This window comes from Acomys russatus, chromosome 31 (assembly GCF_903995435.1).
Source record: "Acomys russatus chromosome 31, mAcoRus1.1, whole genome shotgun sequence".
NCBI classification, from domain to species: domain Eukaryota; kingdom Metazoa; phylum Chordata; class Mammalia; order Rodentia; family Muridae; genus Acomys; species Acomys russatus.
In genome coordinates this window covers 22,491,090-22,506,483 of record NC_067167.1, presented here as the reverse complement: position 1 = coordinate 22,506,483, position 15,394 = coordinate 22,491,090, and the positions used below count along the sequence as shown (strand labels likewise).

The 15,394-nt window shown below is 44.7% G+C and overlaps 1 protein-coding gene across 4 annotated transcripts in view; it reads right to left on the bottom strand.

Annotated features, from left to right (window-relative positions):
• The window catches only part of Kitlg (KIT ligand), a 79,811-nt gene extending 64,780 nt beyond the window's left edge, over positions 1-15,031 (bottom strand). For 2 of the 4 annotated variants that reach the window (XM_051172662.1, XM_051172663.1), the window contains exon 1: positions 14,674-15,031. In XM_051172662.1, coding sequence (XP_051028619.1) covers positions 14,674-14,808 — 135 coding nt within the window. In that variant the 5' untranslated portion in view covers positions 14,809-15,031. The remainder of the gene's footprint in view (positions 1-14,673) is intronic. The other 2 variants (XM_051172661.1, XM_051172664.1) reach the window with 2 other exon arrangements.
• Positions 15,032-15,394: the final 363 nt, after the last annotated feature.

Sequence of the window (15,394 nt, the reverse complement as noted above, 5' to 3'; positions counted from 1 at the left end):
AAACTGTATTAAAGGGGGGCAGCGTTTGGAAGGTTAAGAGCCACTGGCTTACAGAAAGGAAAGGAACTGCCCACTGTCTTCCACAACCTCAAGTAGAGTCGTTATCATTTTTCCTCTCTGAGCAGAATTATGTTTGAACATGTATGTTTATGCAGGGGACTGATATGGCCATGGTTTCATGTGTCTCTGTTGACACTTTTCTTCCTACTTTCCAACTTACCCTCCTTGGTGCCAACAATGTGTCAGCCCATGCCAGTAGGCATGAAACTATTAAATGCCCGGCTCTACGCTTAGACTGTTCGATGTTCTCCCCCAGACACCAAACAAGACTCACTAAAAACCTTAGTTCAGGGATGTAGAAATGGTTCGGCAAATAAAGGCACTTGTTGCCAAATCTGACAATCCAAGTTCAATTCCCAGGACCTACATGGTGGAAAACAAAATGAACCCAGGCTTGCAAGTTTCCCCTGACCTCCACACATGCTGTAGCATGCACACACTGTATAAATGCAGTAAAATCTTTTTTTTTAAATCATAGTTCAGCTAACAAAATCTTCAGAAATGCTTTGGCAATGTGTTACTATAACAAAGTAAGTAATGTAATTTAACTTGGTAAGTAGGAGAGAGAGAGAGACAGAGAGAGAGAGAGAGAGAGAGAGAGAGAGAGAGAGAGAGAGAGAGAGAGAGAATTTCAAATTATTATAAACAGTACTTCTGATATGATTTTTGGGGGGAGGGGTGCTCAGGGAGGGAGGGGGGGAAAGGGCAAAGGGTTGCCCTGGATGACTCCCTAGACCAAGACTCATCTGCATTAAGTAAATGAGCCATCGGACCTTTAAGAACATGAGCAATGGTATGAATACCTCTGGTGATAATTAAAAGATGCCGAAGTGGCGTGGAGGAGATAACCACAGAGGACCTTGAATAATGTGCCACAGGCTTGGATTTCACCCTGGTACTACAAAGACCGAGGGAAGATTTAGCCAGGTTAGTCACACAGCCAGCCTTGACTTGACACCACCCACCACCACCCACACAGTGCACACTAAACAGAACATCTAAGGTTCTAGAGCCCACTATCCATTTTCCTATAATGAAAAGGACATCTTCCCTGTCACAGGATGATAGGTCAATTCCAGACACTTGAATATAGGGTGTGAGCCTCCTGTGCTGCCTCGCAAATTCTTATTCTGCTTTTCCTAGATTCTCCCTCAAAAACTGGGACAACAGAAACCCTTAGGGAAAAGTAGAACCCCCAGCACTTTTAAAATCCAAATCTGCAGCCGGGCGTGGTGGTGTACGCCTTTAATCCCAGCACTCCGGAAACAGAGGCAGGTGGATCGATGTGAGCTCGAGGCTAGCCTGGTCTACAAAGTAAATCTAGGTCAGCCAAGGCTACACAGAGAAACCCTGTCTCAAAAAATCAAATAACAAGAACAAAAATACAAATCTGCTCCTAAGCCATTCACAGGGATGCTCAGTGCGCCTTGCCTGTTCTCTTCCTTGAAGGGGGCAAATCACAGGTAGACCACCTATCACCAACACTAGCTACCAACAATGGCCACTGACAACACCGGCCACCAACAACAACACCCACCACGCCCCTTGCCCCACCATACCACTACCCACCACACCACCACCACCACCACGAACAAGAGGTTTCCCATCTGTTTTTCCTTGGTTGGAAGTTTTGGGTCAGATCCTACTTGACATTGAGCTCAATTTGATTCTACACACTTCTGACTTGGTGAGTTTTGCTAAAGACATCATACGTCTCTATAGTCAACGATTCCAGCAAGAAACCTTTCTTTAAAAACCGCTATGAGGCTGGAAAAGACAGGAGCTGTTTTCTCTTCTCTCACAAGTGCTTAAACCAAGTCAGCCAGCCATCCAAGAAACATAACAATTTAATATTCTGTCAAAGAACAGAATGCTTGTTTACCTGAAGGTAATGGACTGATAAAAAGAAACTTGCTTCTGCCTTGAATGATACAAAATTTATTCTAAGATTAACCTGGACAATTAAGCCCTTAAGCTCCGGACAGAATCACTGGTAAGAGGCTTGGAGTTTAACTTCAGTCATACAAGAAACAAAACATGAATTTATAAGGGAAATGTTTCAAACCATGTGTCTCCTACATTTATGAAAGTAACACTTAAAAATTTAACAACTGGGCAGTGGTGGTGCACACCTTTAATCCCAGCACTTTCCTGGAGGGTGGGGGGGGGTGTGGGGAGGAGGAGCAAAGGCAGGAGGATCTCTGTGAGTTTGAGGCCAGCCTAGTCTACAGAGAAAGTTCCAGGACAGCCCAGGCTAGGCAGAGAAACCCCATCTCAAAAACCAGGAAGCAAAACAATAAAACAAAAAATTAACAACAGTATCATACTCCAAAACAAAAATAAATGTAACTGGAAGCAAAAATATTTAGTTACATTTTTGGTAAGCAGGTTCTCTCCTCTTACATGGTCATTCAATGCCTGGACCCACCTAAGGAATTAGGCTTTTGCCTCATTTTACAAAAAAAAGGAAATCTAAATGTTGGAAACATAGACTGCCTCCAAGCGACTCAACTTATTTGAATGTTTTGAGTTTTTCCCTTACTTGAGGCTCATGATAGTATGGCTTTTGCCTCAGAATAGGACAAAACCGTCTATGGAGTACTGTCCCACTCATTACTGTTTCTCTTGACTCTCAACAACTTGTGTCAGCTACTTTATAAACACCCACGCCTTTTGCTACGCTATTTGTAGTGACACAACTCCACATCTCATATTGGCCCCAAGCTTGCTTTGCTTTTCAATGAAAACAGCCTTAAAGCAATACTACCCATCCTGCACACGGAATAAATTTACAGAGTAGACAGACAGTGTGCTACTGAAAGATCAATTTTCCGGTATGCCTTATTTAATCCTATGTTCTTTTTGTTTGTATGTTTGCTTGTTTTTCGATACAGGATTTCTCTGTGTTAGCTGTGGCTGTCCTGGACTCTCTCTGTAGACCACTGTTGAACTCACAGCAATCAGCCTGCCTCTGCCTCCCGAGTGCTGGGATTAAAGGCGTGTGCCACCACACCCAGCTAATCCTGTGTTCTTCTAACTGGAAATCACCCTTCATCTAGATCAGTGGTTCTCACCTTGTGGGTTGAGAGACCCCGTTGGGGATAACCACTCTTTCACCGGGATAGAATATCAGATATCCTGAATATCAGATATTTACATTACGATTTGCAACAGTAGCAAAATTGCAGTTATAAAGTAGCAACATGAGGAAGTGTATTAAAGGGTCTCAGCATGAGACAGGTTGAGAATTGCTGATTCACATAAAGAAATGAGCCCTGCAGAAAGAAAGAAAAGTCATATTTAATGGTCTAAGTGACGGACAGAGCTATAAGCCTCATTCTGACTCCCAATCTCACTCATCCTTCCCCTGTGTGTGTGTGTGGCTAGTCAATACTACAAAAACAGAATCTGCCGGCTTACAATGTAGTGGGAAATGTTTTAACTCTGAAAGATTTCTTTCTATTTGCATCTTTGCAGCTAGAGATAGAAAGGGCCTTTCACATGCTAGGCAAGCCGCCCAAAAATCCTTCCTATCACAGAATGATTCTGAGAAGATTCATCACACACATGTTATTTCTAGATTTAAAGGGGAGGGAGGATGGGGGGGTGGAGAGGGCAAGGAGGGAGAAAGAGCAAACAAGGGAAGAAGAAAGAGAGGCTACAAAGTCTCATCCCTCCATTTCATCTAAGGTTACAGAAAGGTTAAACAAAGGCAAATACATTGCCTAAGACCCCACAGCAGCCTAGAGGCAGAGCCAGAGGTAAAACCTAGGTGCTCTTTAACACAAAAGCCACACCCTTCACATCCTCCCTCAACAACTGATATATCTCAAAGGAAAAAAAAATGCTGGGCAATTACTCTCTGAATCAAAATGGGAAAAAATTAACACTGTGCCATCACCCCCACCACTGCCACAACCATCACCAACACCAGCAGTTCTAAGCACCAAGCTTATAAATATGAACTTTGGAAAGAGACCTCCTGCTTTATGAACCAGCCCACCACTGATGAGCTCTGTGGCCTTGGCCACCGTACAGAAAAGGAACTTTGCTTGTGGTAAACTCTCCTGAGACTGGATAAGTGCTTCTAATCCTCCCATTCATCCTTGCAATCGGAGCTTGAAATGAGGCATCACTACAGATGCCCATGCGCTCCCATTTGCTTCATGAGAATATAATAACTTCTCTGGGTGTTTAGTGTTTCCTTTTTACCAGGCACCGGCCCAAGTGCTTCCTGTGGGTTACTTATTTTATCCTTCATAGTCTCCTATGATAAATGTACAATTGCTCACCCTATTTGACAAATGGGGAGACTGAGACACAGTGCTTACATGGAAGAGCATACCGTAGCTGTAGTCTGTTTGGGTGAGCCTCTTGTTCGCCATGCACTGTACTGCAAGTTAATTAGTTACAAGCCAAGACTTTTACTAAAGACATTAGAACAACTGTCTGATAAAAAGTTATCACTTTGGGCTCAGGTCAGCAGAGGGTTTGCTGTGCAAGTATGAGGTCCTGAGTTCAGATCCCCCAGCAATCACATAAAAAGCTAGGCACAGAAGTGAATGCCTGTGACCCTGGTGCTGGGTTTTAAAACTCTTTACATTCTTTGTGTTGTGCTCCTTGCTGAATAGGTATGGAATCCCAAAGCAAAGGCCACAACACAAATGAATTACAGACTTAAATCCCAGGCATAATCAATCATAAAGGCATTTTTACAAAAGAGCTTCCTTATCTGATTGTGGAGATTTAAAATTGTCTTCAGAAAAAAATCTTGGAAATAGGGTCAGAGCAAATTGACAAAAGTAATCTGTGGAGCAACCCTCTTTCTCCAATAAATTATCTAGAAGCATAATTTTTAAATGTTTGTCTTTTGAGTACTTCTTTATTTGAATGACACCAAGGCTTCTAATCCAACAAGTAAAATGGCATTTTTACAGTTTACAATGGGAGCTTCCCTACAGTAGTCAATGGGCTTGGGTATGGAGCTTCCATTTGACAGTTCCGGAAATGGGGGGTTGGAGAGCCACCTATGAAGGCCAGGATCCCTGACTTGCTGGGCACTGTTCAAACATTGACACTTGTGAACAGCACGGAGGAGCTGGAATCAAAGCAAATTTTCCACTTAACTGGACGCTTACCAACTTTGCCTGCTTTCAGGTTCCCTAGTCCAAACAGTACACTAGGAGGAGGAGGAAGAGGAGGTAGGAGGAGGAGGAGGGAAGAGGAACAGAAGGAAGAGGGGAGGGGGAGGGGAGGGAGGAGGAAGAGGAGGGGGAAGTGCAGAAGGAGGAAGAAGGGAAAGAGAAGGACTGGGAGGGGAAGGAGTGGGGCATGGAAAGAAGGAGGGGAGGCCACAACAGCCACTAAACTTTACAAGTTATGGTCATCTTCGTAGCTTGGGTGGAAAAAGGTGAAGATGATTAACGTTTTAAAAAGAAGGGATCATTTGGCTTACAGTTGCCAAGACTTTAACCCCACTGCTTTGGGCTTATGGTAGCACAGTACACCACAGTGGCATGGTAGTATGGCTGACGGCTGTTCTCTTCAGGGTTGCCAGAAAGGAAAAGGAGGGTCCAGGGCCCCAATATTCCCTCTAAGAGAATGTCCTCAATGATGATCTACCTTCCTTTCACTAGCTCCACCTCCTAAAGGCTCTGCTACTTCCCCATAGCACTACAGCTGGGACCAAGCCTTCAGCACTTTGCCTTCAGGGAACACAGTACTATAGCCCAGGTGGTATCTCTAACCACGTGTGTAAATACGGGCGTGTGACACGTCAGTGATTTAGAGGAGTCTGGTCTTTAGAATTCAGTAGGTGTGGCTTCCAGTTCTAAATCCTTAGACTTCCTAGCATTCTTTCCCTGTTAATCCCAAGCAAACAGTTCTGAATCTATCAGAACTTCAGTTTCTTTATTTTGAAAAACTCACTGTTGGCAAAGGGTGGGTGGGGAGGTCACTTCACTATACTATTTTCTGTAAGATATTTTTGCTCGAAATCTTGTGTAGTTTGTGGCTCAGTGTCTCCTTCATAGTAAGTTCAACATACGCTAACTTAATAACTAGTCTTAATATTCTTACCCAATAAACTGCCTTTTTACTTCTTAGGCGACTACTCACAGAAATGGCAATATGTGACCTGCCAGTTTCTAGACAGCTAATAGTCTATCATTTGATTGTCCCATGAATACTCCTTATGGTTATGTCTGCCCATTTAAATATGGGGGAAGGACAGTTCTGAGAGAAAAAAACTGGTGGAAGGTCACAAAGCCATTAATTGACCCAGTCCTCAGACAGAGGGTGTGGTCCTTAGTGCTAAATGACTTGCCTACCCACTGAAACTATTCCTATAAGTGGTGAACAAAGTAGCCTCCACAATTATCTGCATTTGAAACAAGTACTATTTTTTTAAATTTGTTTTGTTTTAAAGAAAAGCTTGCAAACAATTGTACCAATAGTCAACAACCCAAGTCTAACATGCATTTATTTCATTGTGTGTTGATAGAGCATCTTACATGAGTCACTCTGCTAGGCAACAGTAACTATGACTTTTTGTCCAAATTCTATTACTGGCAGCTGCTTACACTATCCGAATCACATTTGCTTTTTATTTAGTGTTCCTGTAAACAGAATTAGTATCTCCAAAGTAATGAATAAGTCACACTAATGTACCTGCTGAGTCACACTACATCTCTTTGGGTGACAATAATGACAATTTCACAAATTCATTGAGGAAATGATGATTTCATTTTCCTCATCTGAAAAAGGAAATGTTAAGAGAAATACCACCCACCTCGCAGAAGAAAAGGTAAATGAATGAATGAATTAGGGATCTACTTTCTAGTCAACATGTTTTTGTCATGTTTTATTACCAGAGTGGTTCGATTTCACAAAATAATGGAGGCAACTTTAAAAGTTTCACATTTTAGTGCTTTCACGGGTTATAACAAATGGTGACCCTTCAAGCTGAGTCATTCGTAACTGAGCATGTGCACAGACAGGCCAACAATAACTGGCCCAATCGGCTTTGTAGTTAAAAGTCTAATTGTTTAAAATGTTGAGGCATACAAAAGGCTTGGAAAGTGACTTTTAATCATGAGTGGTAGGTCTTAGAACTAGCTCCAAGTACGACAAGCTATTTCTGATTTTTTAAATTAAAATTCTTCACAGTGAAATGTACGTTTTCATGAAATTAAAGCATCTAGCTTAGTAAATCACCAAACATAATTCTAAATGTGGAAAAAGGGTCCCTACTGTTTTCTAAGTAGCGTTAGTATAGACTACCATGGCATTTAGACATTATAAGCATATACAAAAGGTTTAAAATACACTCCTGGGAAGGACTTAAATTTTTTAAAAATGACATCTAATTTTTGTAAAAATAGAAAACCATCTAAACTGTATTTAATTCTACACAAAATTAATTTCATCCAAATACTAAAAACTCCATCCAGGCATGGTAGCACATGCTTTAATCCCAGCACTCGGGAGGCAGAGGCAGGCAGATCGCTATGAGTTAAAGGCCATCCTGGTCTACAAAGCAAGTCCAGCACAGCCAAAGCTACACAAAGAAACCCTGTCACAAAAACAAGAACAACAAAACGGAAAAATAACCACCCTCCCTTTGATTGCTCATGGTCATTGATTGGCCCTTCTATGGCATCTATGACACTGCAGTTCAGCCTCTATGGTGAACCACCTGGAAACAAAGTGCACCAGCCCTCCCTCTGTAAGCTCACAACTTACACCAGGAGGGGCCAATGTGATAGGGTGGGTGCTCCACCCAGGAGAGCACACCACAGGTCTCTGGGGAGGCCTACAAAACACATGCTTTTTGGAACTGTCACAGATCCAGGCTAAGGCAACCAAGGATGTTTGAGTCGGGTCATGAGAACTAGAAATGTCTAATGTGCTTACCACCTCAGAGGTGTTAAAGTGTGAGGCTATACACAGACATCAGTAATGACTCCACATATGACTTCATGGCTTTCTCTCGCAAACCTTGGGTTTTCTAGATCATATTATAAACTAGTTTACATGAAAACATCTCTACTCTCCCTTCCCAGGGCTTAGCCAGCAAACATTCCTAGGTGAGTGTGAGTTTTAACAGTTTAACAGGCAGTAGAAGCACAGTACAGTTTCCAGGAAGTAGCAAACCCTTTATAACAAAAGCATGTTTTCTCTGTTAACTTTCTCTTCTTCAGAACCCAGAAACTGGTGTGTTTTTACAGGGGAATTGTTGGGGAGGCGGGGATGCAGAGCATAGCAGAAAGCTCATCAGAGTGGAGTTCCTAGGGACCCTCCAAGGTCATCGACCACTATACAGTTTTGAGTGTTGGCAGCAGTCTCCGTCTGTATGCATTCAAACACACACACAAACCAGCAATGAGATGTGATTCACCCTGGAATTCAATAAGTAAAATCGACCCAGGCTTGCTTTTCTATGGAGTACTGTGGCTGGATGGTTTCCCCTGTGCTCTCTTCACACCCTTTTTTTGTGGTCACCCTAGAGAGCGAAAGCATTCTTTGCAAGGCAACCAGGAGATGTTTCAGCTGCTGTCTGTGTACAGAGAACACACACACACACACACACACACACACACACACACACACAAACACACACACACACACACACACACACACACACACACACACACACAAAAGCCACCTAATCACTCCCGTTTCAATAAAACCAGGCTCTAACCCAGGGCCCTCGAGAAAGCCGAACAGAGCCAACAGCTACAGGTGCACAGTCTAGTGGTAAGTTTGCATCCAGATAATCAAGGGACGGCTATTGCTGTCTTTGTTTTTTAATTATCTGGAGTATTGCCTCCACTGTGAACTTTCTCTTAAGAGGCAAGTCATTACACCCTGCAGCACTCAGAACTGGGCATTTGTGCCATCGCCAGGGCACAATTTTCAGAGGGATCGCTAGTCTCTTGGCTGCAGTGAAGGTCCAGCTGGCTTCTGAACGTTCTAATGCGAACAAGGATAACCATGGCATCTGACATCTAAAGAAAGTGTGCTGCTGGCTGTGCATCCCGTGTCCAGTATTAAGCAAGGAAATGAAATGGGCAGAGATGGTAGAGATGCTCTGGACGTGTGTAAATGCTGACGCAAGCAGGGACTTGCCAACAACATCAACACAGAGCTAGCCTTTCCCTGATAGGCTCTCTGCACTGTCCACTCTGTGGCCTAAGCTGCTGCCTTCCATCTCCACTATCTTCTCAGCATTAACTTGTGGAGATGCCATGGTCCAAGGTCACGTGCCTGGAGACAGTACAAAGTGCCCAGCCTCATGATCTGGTTCTCTCTGCTCAGATTTCCTGCCTCATCACCTGCCTGGCAGGCAGACACAGAAAGCACTGTCTCAGAAAACGTATGTCCTAGGACTGGCTGATTCTGTTTAGGATTCTTCCTCCATCAGACGACTCCTTAGATTAGAAGAGAGCAGAGGGCCTTCTTCAAGTACCATTCTCGTTTTACAGAAATAACAAGCAGTGGGTGAAAGGAGAGCAGTCTAAATTTAAATCTGAAGGTCATCCCCATCTGCAGGTTCACCAGCCTAAAGCAATAGCACCATACTTATTGCATTGACACTGAAGCAATGGACACATCAAGCTCAGAGCTAATGGGAGCTCCCGTGCCAGCTGCTTCACACTTCTCTTTTAGTGGTATTTTAGAAGAGACCGGTACTTCGAAGCAGAGGCACTTACGCATAGCCAGTGTCGCTTTCCCTTCCCTCAGCTAAAGAAACAGGTCCAGAGAGGTCCAAATCCTTTCCCAAACTCGCACAACTCAGTATTCAGGTTAAGACAAAGAACATGGTCTCCTAATAACCAAGCCTGTGTGGCGGCCTAGAAACAACCGGTAGAATGTAACCAAAGGACACAGAGGAACATGACAGCATTCCCTTGGATGACACACATCACACTTTTGGAAAAAAAAAAAAAGCTAGAAGCCTAATTATGTGAAAAGCACCCCACCTTCTTTTTTTTTTTTTTTTTTTTTTTTTTTTTTTTTCTGGATAGACAGAAATAGGTAGGGAGGGATAATGACAATGCTAGTCCCTGCCCAGGGTAAACAGTTTTCAGTATGCCCATAATTAAGTGAAAAGGCAAAATGTCTTGTGGCATCTAGAAATCAGCAAGGCTGGAATCCATGGTCCCTTGTGAAGTGGAGTCTGTACAAGCAGCCGGAAAGGAGAGGGCTGTTCACTCATCTCAACTAAGTGTCCTCTCTTGTCTCACAGGTGACTAAGACCAAACGCAATCCCTGCAGCTTCTGGGGATCCATGTGCTTGAACAGGTAACGGATCTCTCCTCAGAGATGTACATCCAACTGGTGTACAGACTGTGACATTAAGGTGGTTGAGAAAAGGGATCCCCAAACTTGGATAATGGGGCAGGGGGGATATCACTGACTGTTGCCTGGTTAACATGATGAAGAATGAAGGGATGTGCATCCTCACTGAGAAGAGCACTTACAACAGCAAGAACAGGAAGCAGGCTGATTCTTCTCATTCTAAAGGAAGACAGACTCTCCGAACCGTAACCGATGAACTTAGCACAAACATACAAACAGGAAAGTAAATCAAAGGAGCGCTCTCACTTTTGTTGCCTCTCCTAGTTCTCTCATTCACTTTCGACTCGAAAGCAAACTGTAGTTAGCTTCCCAGCTGCACACTCCAGCCTCGTCGCTGCACAGTCCTGGTTTGGCCCTATGCTAAGAACACCTGATAATCAGATGTCGCCTTGTAATGAAGGCCAGGCACTGAATTAAGGGATCCAGATATAGAAAAGCTCTCCTCCGCTTTGCTCCTTAGCAGTTATTTTCCCCTGGCTTTTAAGCTGGTGGGAAGGCCGTTCTCAGACTGTGCTAGTGAGCTACTGTGCAGGGTCAGAAACTGTTTATCTCCTTTAGTCCTTTCAGCCACCATCTGAGAAACATCTGTATATAACGATTTTTACAAACATCATACATATTACAAAAAGGAAATCCCAAGATACCATTTGCTTAAGGTCATTCGTCTCACAAGTGGTAAAACAAAAATCAGATGTCTGCGTTTCATAGGCTAGAGCCTAGAGTTCTCCCACTAACAATATTTTAGGTGCTCCACCAACAGGGAGAGAGAGAGAGAAAAGGGGAAATGAAAGACACACTCAAAGCTGAAAGACTAGCTATTTTGGCAGGGATTTTTATTTCTCATGTTACTTTAGGGGGTGGTAAGATTTCGATCAATCACCTGTCGCTAAAGTACAAACACTCACTCACAATTTGCTATCTTCACATCAGCACTTAGACATAAATAAAATTTAGCAATTTTAATTGGCTTGGCACCCACTCACAGATTTGCATATGGTTATTTTCCCTGTTTTATGTTAAATGTAATCTACTTAGCACTTGAGTCTCAAAGACTTGGCAGAAATGTATCAATTAAAAGCTACATAAATTAGAACTATTGGAAGCACATACTGCAAACTGAGTGTCTGCAAGGACAAGATTTTCAAATGCTCTTTTCGCAAATATGTTAATTTTCCTATATTGTAACTGCCATTGTCACCCACGTGACAAATATTTCATAGATTTTTTTTTTTTTAAAGGGAGGATCTTTTCCTAGTATATAAAAAAGCTAAATTTCTATGTGTTCCTTCCCTGGGAGCTTCGGTGTTGCTAAAATAGACCTTTCTGCATTTTTTTCATGACAGACAGATCTTTCCTGTCTCAGTGTTTCTGACACTGACAGCAATCACAACAGCTCTGGAAACCTGGAGGTAAATGTAAACGCAAGCACACGAGACACAAACAGGAGCACATTAAGCTGACAGCACTTCTAAGGAAAACAGCACTGACACTGCAATATGGCCTCTCTCCCTTGTGATGTAACTATTAGAATCCTGTGTTTAAAAAAAAAAAAAAAAGTAGCTGCTAGCAGTTTTTAAACCAGAGTCACAGTTTTTCTTCGATACTGTAAGTTCCAACAATAAAGGGGCGGGGGTGGGGTGAAGAGACACATAGCAATCTCAAAAATACAAATCACATTCTTCACTGAAGACTTAGGACATAATTTATTGTCCCAGTTGCTCCTCATGACAGTTGCTTCTGTACTTATTTTCCAAATGCTAGAGTACATCGCTGGTACTAAGTAAATTAAAGAGTCATCCATCAAGCCCCAAGTGGCTGCCGATGGAATTTTCACAATTATTTAGCTTGACTGAAGGCTCAAAATGCCTGGTGGCCCCATGATTCTTGCAAAGCTATACAATTTAAGTTAGCATCCTTTAAAATGTTATCATTACATTCTTTTTCGTTTATTGGGTAATGAGAGCACACATTAAACAATGAGGGCTATAAGGGAAGTTGGTATTAATCTCATACTTACAGTAGAGTATTTGACAACAATAGATTTTCATCCCAGGCCAAAAAAAAAAAATCAGATTTAAAACAAAATACAAAACAAAACAAAGCCCGGCTCCTTCTTGGTGCCCTCCTCCCTTATACTATGCCCTAGGCATACAGAGATACACAGAAAATTTCTTCACAACTCTTGGATTAGGAGATTTGACAATAGGAGAGAGACTCTGACCCCCTCTCCTTCGTTGCAATGGATTATTTTATTGATTCTTGTGCTGTTTCTAGTGTCCTCTTTTTTCAGGGACAAGAATTTGAATTGCTAGAAGTAGTCTTAAAGGAAACCCTGAAGGTCATTAGATCCCAGACAATGAATGCCTTCATTCAATGAGAGCACTGCCCTCTTTTCGCCTACAAACCCTTTATCAGCAGCAAGTTCTCCCCCCAAAAGGGCCTGCACTTTAACTTGGTCCAAACAGGTCACATTTCTAAAATACTTAGTTGTCTCAAATATCTCTGGTCAGCAGCACTGAGTCACTAATGCCACCATCACAGCGTTTCGGGCTAGATCGACCTCTTTCTAGTTTTCAATGGAATTATTCCGTGTAATCCTATTTACACGGCCATTTAATCAAAGCGAGAGGAGAGATTACAGAGCTCACACTTGTTTTGCAAAGAGGGCGCAGGGATCATCCGTCCTACTGACTCTCAAAGTCACTCCACAGCACATTGTTGCGCTGTGGCGTGTTGGACATTAACCTTGTCTGTCTCCTGTTTTCTTGTTTAAATAAGAAGGTTTGGGCTCTCTTCCTGTATCAGAAGCTGCTCGCCTCAGAGCCGCCACCGTTATTCCTGTAAGCGGATGCTATTATAAAAAAAGAAACAGGTACCCCACCCTTGTTTTGTTATTCCACAACGCAGAAGGCATGTACACACCAAGCAATCACAGCAAAACTTTTCTTTGTTGCAGGGATCCTTAACATGCGCATCTCAAGTGTATAGAGATCTTAGGTGTGATGGCCTGGGTTAAAAACTAACCTCCATGCAGGGGCGGATACCTTCCATTTCTCCCCCAACCTCACTGACTCAGGAACACGTCCAGTACACCAGGACATGCTCCCTCCCGGATCCCCTTTCCAGCCCAGGGAAAGGTGCTTTATTCTTGCTGTTTCCTAATGGGTCCGACTCCCAGCCCAGACATCTATTTAAAATAAGACGCTACACGAGTAATAAATTAATAAATTATCTGCAACACTCTGATGCCATCTTCAAAGCTGAAGATGAGCACAAACCCTCGAATCTCATCCCCTTCCATACATTTCAGAAATTGCAATCACCCATAGGCTTGGCACGGGGACAGTGGTGGTGGTGGTGGTGGTGAGGGGATGGTGGTGAAAGAGCAGCTTCACCCAACCTGCTGCAAAATAATTTGGAAAGGAAGAATCATGAAGAAGTAACAAACGCAAGGATAAAAAGAACTATAGAGAAGAATGAGATTACTACTGTAGTGCTCTCTAACCCGGAGCCAGATATGTGCGTCAACGAAGAAAAGACATAATTGTACCCCTGGGCAATGTTTTATGCATAAAGCTCAATTTAGCGACCCTGGCTGGGCATTATCTCAATAACTATCCTTAGGAGGTGCACATTTTTTAAAAATGAAGAAAAAGAAGGTTAAAAGAACTTTTGCTGTTTGATAATGGAAGAGGGCGTCAGGCAGTGTAGAAGTACTGCTACTCCATCTAGAGCTTTCTGGAGGGCCCACCCAGAGCTGTGAACCCGGCCGACACCGTAGGCTGCCAAGTTTCCCCCTCCTGCCTGCCTGGCAGGTTCTGCACCCCGCCAGGCGCTGCCGCCTAGGAGCTCTGGCTTGGCTTCGCTCCAGTGGCTGCACCGGCGTCCGCACCGCGTCCCGCGCCCACCTGGGGACTGCACAGATAAATCTGGCTGCGAGAGCGTGCGAGGGTGGCGCGTGGGAAGCTGTTTCATAATCTCCCCAAATCCACCGGGAAAGACCTCCCGTGCAAAAATCAAGCCTTCCCCGCGATAACTGGAACTCCCAGGCGGAAGAGCGAAGGCTGCTGCTGCAGTTTGCTACTGACAGCTTCAAACTTCGCTGCTGCGGCTGCAAACTTGCTACAGGCTCCCTCTCACCCTTGCGGCTCCCCAGCTCCCGGGCTCATTGCCCCACCCCCAACCCCCCACCGCGGGCGGCGGCTCCGGCTCGCACACCACGCCTGCCTCCTCCGCACCCTTCTGGCTCACCCGGCGGGCGCAGCCCCACATGGCCCGGTTGCCGGTCCCGGGGCGCGCCGGGCTTCCCGGGGCTCCCGGAGAGATTTTCTTGGAAAGCTTCCGAGCTCCTCCCGGGTGTGCCCTACTCACTTGTGTCTTCTTCATAAGGAAAGGCAGCGCTGCGATCCAGCCCAGGCAGCGGTGTGGCGACTCCGTTTAGCTGTTCTGGAGCTCCAGCATATTGCACGAGCAGCGGCTGCAGATAGTCCCAGCATTGGGTAGCCCGAGCGCAGCACCCCGTTCTCAGCCGTGCTTTCCCGCGGCACTCTGGGTCCCCGTGACAAACAGCGAATGAAGCCCGGGTTGCTGCGCCGCTAGCGCTTTTTATACAGCTCTCCCGCCTGCCCGCCCGTCCGCTTCGGACACGCCTCCTTCCCTTCCGGAGCCTCCAGGAGGCGAGCAGCAAACTGAGGCTAGGCTAGGAGAGCGGGGAGCGCGCTGAAGGGCGGAGATCGTCCGGGAGGTGGGACAGATCCTGCCTCGTGTGTCCCCCGCCTGCGTACTGGCCAGAGTCCACTGAGGCGCGGGGCGTCTGGGACGCGGCTGAGCAACCTGCAGTAGCCGCCCGCGCAGCGTGCTGGGCTCCGCGTGTCCCAGGCGGCCTGCAGGCTCACCTCGCCCGGGTCCCGGGACCAGCGTTGCACCGCGCGCTCTGGAAAGGATCCTAGCTCTGGAGAGGCGCTGCAAGGCG